The sequence below is a fragment of the Macadamia integrifolia genome, chromosome 1 (genome assembly GCF_013358625.1).
Source record: "Macadamia integrifolia cultivar HAES 741 chromosome 1, SCU_Mint_v3, whole genome shotgun sequence".
Lineage (NCBI taxonomy): Eukaryota > Viridiplantae > Streptophyta > Magnoliopsida > Proteales > Proteaceae > Macadamia > Macadamia integrifolia.
Genome location: NC_056557.1, coordinates 2,273,080 through 2,276,842, shown reverse-complemented (window position 1 = coordinate 2,276,842; position 3,763 = coordinate 2,273,080). Strand labels below are relative to the sequence as shown.

The 3,763-nt window shown below is 40.0% G+C and overlaps 1 protein-coding gene across 1 annotated transcript; it reads left to right on the top strand.

Moving 5' to 3' along the window:
• The first annotated feature begins 1,485 nt into the window (after window positions 1–1,485).
• LOC122075137 (zinc finger protein GIS3-like) lies at window positions 1,486–2,748 on the top strand. Its single transcript, XM_042640052.1, has one exon. It carries the CDS (start codon window positions 1,738–1,740, stop codon window positions 2,503–2,505), a length of 768 nt encoding a protein of 255 aa, XP_042495986.1. The 5' UTR covers window positions 1,486–1,737; the 3' UTR covers window positions 2,506–2,748.
• Window positions 2,749–3,763: the final 1,015 nt, after the last annotated feature.

Here is a 3,763-nt window from a genome sequence, read left to right as displayed (position 1 = left end):
CCACCGCCGACCATACATATTGATAGATAGAACTGCCATTTATTTTCTAGATAGACAGATCACCGAAAAAATCATAACTATACTTAACAATAAAACACTAGGAAAGGCCCACATGTGACGAAGATTTTTTTGTCGTTGTCGGAACAAGGAGAAGTCTCATTCCTATTAACATAGGAACTGGAAGGGGTGGTATAATCCACGCATACTTACCTTCACCCTACCCCACATCCCCATCCCATCTGCGACCCTGCCCCACCCTCCCAACCACCAATCCGGCTCCAATTAACCCCTGTTCTTCCTCATGTCACACCCATGTTCTAAACAAAGTTAAAGAACTTGGTTCTTTTCGGTGTTTTGGTGGTTTTGAAACCATCGGAACACTGAAATTTTGCCGAAATAGTATATTTTTTCTATGTGTTTTGCTTGGCCATTTGGGGCACTAATGACCGAAATTAGCGAAATAAGTGAAACAAAATGACTGAGATGACTGAAATTTTGATGAAATAATGCATTTTTTACCGAAATTTCGTCAAGATGACCTGAATTTATATCAGCATCAATGTCTGTTTAAGTCTCAGAGGATATCTATACAAGAGACCCAGATTGGATTGTATGGAACTGGTATCAGGATTAGTATCTTTTTCTTATTTTTTTTTTCTCTTCACATGAAATGACTTTGTTGTCCTCTTATATAAGAAATTGTTCCATCCTTTCTCATTGGTGTGCTCTTTATATGTCCCTTGTTCTAAGAATCCTCTCTCAAATTCAAGTATGAATCACTTTCTGACGGAGACAATCCATCTATCATCCATATCAATATCAATTTCCAATGATGCCAAGATTCCGGACCAACTCTCCATGTGAGGAGAGAATCCTAACTTAGGGAGTATGAATCAGCTCCCCATTGGGGGAGGGGGGAGGAAAGAGTTACCCTCCTCCACATGGGATCCTAATGTTCAAGCAATATGGTCACGAATAAGCAATTAAAACCCATCAACAACTACCTCATCCAGTATCCAAACAACAGTCTAAAATTGATTAATTCAACTGGATGGAATCAAAATCCAGTCTTAATCGACCAGAAAGGCTAAATTCTCTCCCCACTCCCCCGGGTAATGCCAAGGCTCAAGCGTGTTCCAATCCTAAACTAGTTTCAATCCGGACTCCAATATGAAATACCAAATGGCAAATACCGCAATACAATTGGATACGATACCATATGGGTGGGGTTAGCCTATGTTACACTGCACTTAGGTAATAGAAGTAAATAAAGTGATGTAAGGGGCAGTTTAGAAATTGGGAACCCAATAAGGAAGGAAGAAATGGAGAGACAAACGCAATCTAAAGTCTCCGAGTGTTTCTGGATTATGTTCCCAATGACACTTTCTACTCCTTGGGATGTCCGCAACCTAAACTCTCTCTCTCTCTCTCTCTCTAGTTTCAAGTTTCAACTGTACATATACCTTTTTATCATATATAAATACCCAACACATGCTCCCACTTCCCTAACACGGACGCACCAATTCAATCGCCTCTCTTTCTCATCTCTTCTTCTTCATCTTCTTCTTGGTTCTGTACTTGTGTCTCTCATTTCCTTTTTTTTTTTTTTTACACCCGTTGTGACCTTCCAAACACAAAGAGAAGCCATGAATCTCATGCTGCTTTTGTAACCAACCGTGCATTCGTTTCTCCCCTGCTAGCTTTGCAGAGCTGCAGTTTCTTTACTTTTTTTAAATAATGGCTGAAGTGGATTACCAAACAAAGCCAAATAGTGCAACCACAGCCACAACGAACAACAACGTACGTCTAAAGCTCTTTGGCTTCAACGTCTCAGAAGAAGAAGAGGTAGATTCAAGCAAAACCAGATCAGAGTCACCGGAATCTGGGGTTTTCCCCTCCAGCGACGGCCGGAAATACGAGTGCCAGTATTGCTGTCGAGAATTCGCAAACTCGCAAGCATTGGGTGGCCACCAAAACGCTCACAAGAAGGAAAGGCAGCAACTCAAGCGTGCCCAAATGCAAGCAGGTAGAAGCTCCGGTGCTTCTTACGTCCGAAATCCCATGATTTCCGCCTTTGCTCCGCCGCCTCACCTCCTAGCTCCCGCGACTCCGCTGGTGGTTCCGGCAGCGGCGTCCCAATCTCATCCTTGGGTCTACGTGTCGAGGGCTGCCCCGCCCTTCCACGTTTCCCACGGCTGCGTCTTCCCTTCTGGTGGTGCCGGGAGAGCACCGGCGACACTAACGTACGCTGGAGGGGATGTGGTGAGCTTGGGAGAGTCAAGGGCAACGTCGATGATGATGACCACGATGACTGGGTCTCACTCTCATTCTCATTCTCAGGTTCGACCTCATCATCATCATCATTATCATCATGAAGCTGCGGTTGTCCCTTCCTTGAGTAGGTTCTCCTCATCAGGTGGCGATGGGGATTGTGGTGGTGGGCCCAATTTTGATGATCCCTTCGGCTTGGATTTGCATCTCAGCCTTGCACCAGCTGCGCCTTAGACTACTTTCGCTTTGGCTTCCACTTGATCCTCTTTGAAATTTGAGATATATGGGGGCAAACTAGGGTTTATATATCATCACCAGCCACAGCTCAGCCATAGCCACACTGCTTGGTTGCTTGCTTAGCTCGGAGCTTGATGTTTACTTTGCCTATATGGCTTGGAAGTATTGGATCACCATCATGTACATTTTTCCATTTTTTTATTTTTTTTTTCTCTTGAAGGAAAGCTTTTCTCCCTTACACACCAATTGCATTGCCATTTGCTGTGGGCTAACATTTTTGCAAAATTTCCCCTTTTTTTTTTTTTTTTTTTTCTCATGTTATAAAATGTACATTAATATGAGTGACAATGCATCTGATCTATCTATGCATATGAAACAAAGACAATTTTGTTATATTATATGTATTAATTAATAGGTTAATTAGGGTTTTCTTTTCTTACAAATTTCAACTCCAATTCAAATGGTCTCTGTATATCACCTCTCTGAATCCCCCCTCCTTCATTCTCCTCTTTTCTTTTCCTTTTTTTTTTCCTTTTTTTTTTTTTTTCTCATGTTATAAAATGTACATTAATATGAGTGACTATGCATCTGATCTATCTATGCATATGAAACAAAGACAATTTTGATATATTATATGTATTAATTAATAGTTTAATTAGGGTTTTCTTTTCTTTCAAATTTAAACTCCAATTCAAAAGGTCTCTGGATATCACCTCTCTGAATTCCCCCCTCCTTCATTCTCCTCCTTTCTTTCTCCTTTTTTTTTTTTTTTTTTTTCTTCGGCTTTTTTTGTGGGTAAAGGCTAATGACTGTGAGAGAGGGTATTTTTAGTTTTTGGGTTCATAACAAGGACTCAGGTTAGATCATGGATGATAGATGATAGATGATAGATGACAGATGTTGTGTATGAAGTGACCTTATTTATATAATGTACACATGCATAAATTAAATGGGTCCTTCGCGTTGTTAAGATCATAGATGATAGATGATGTATGAAGTGATCTTATCTATAATATGTACACATGCATAAATTAAATAGGTTTTACTGAAGTATAATGCAGTACATGAGTTAGTCCATGTGATAGAAGATGTCGCAAATATCTCAATGGCCTAATTTTAGTTTAAAGTAAACACAAAAAGTTGCTCAATTAGGAAAATTACCAAATGTCATCAAATGAAGATTAATATAATATACAAAATGGCATCTTATATAATATTAGTTAATTCCTCTACTCATTTTAAGATGACCTTATAC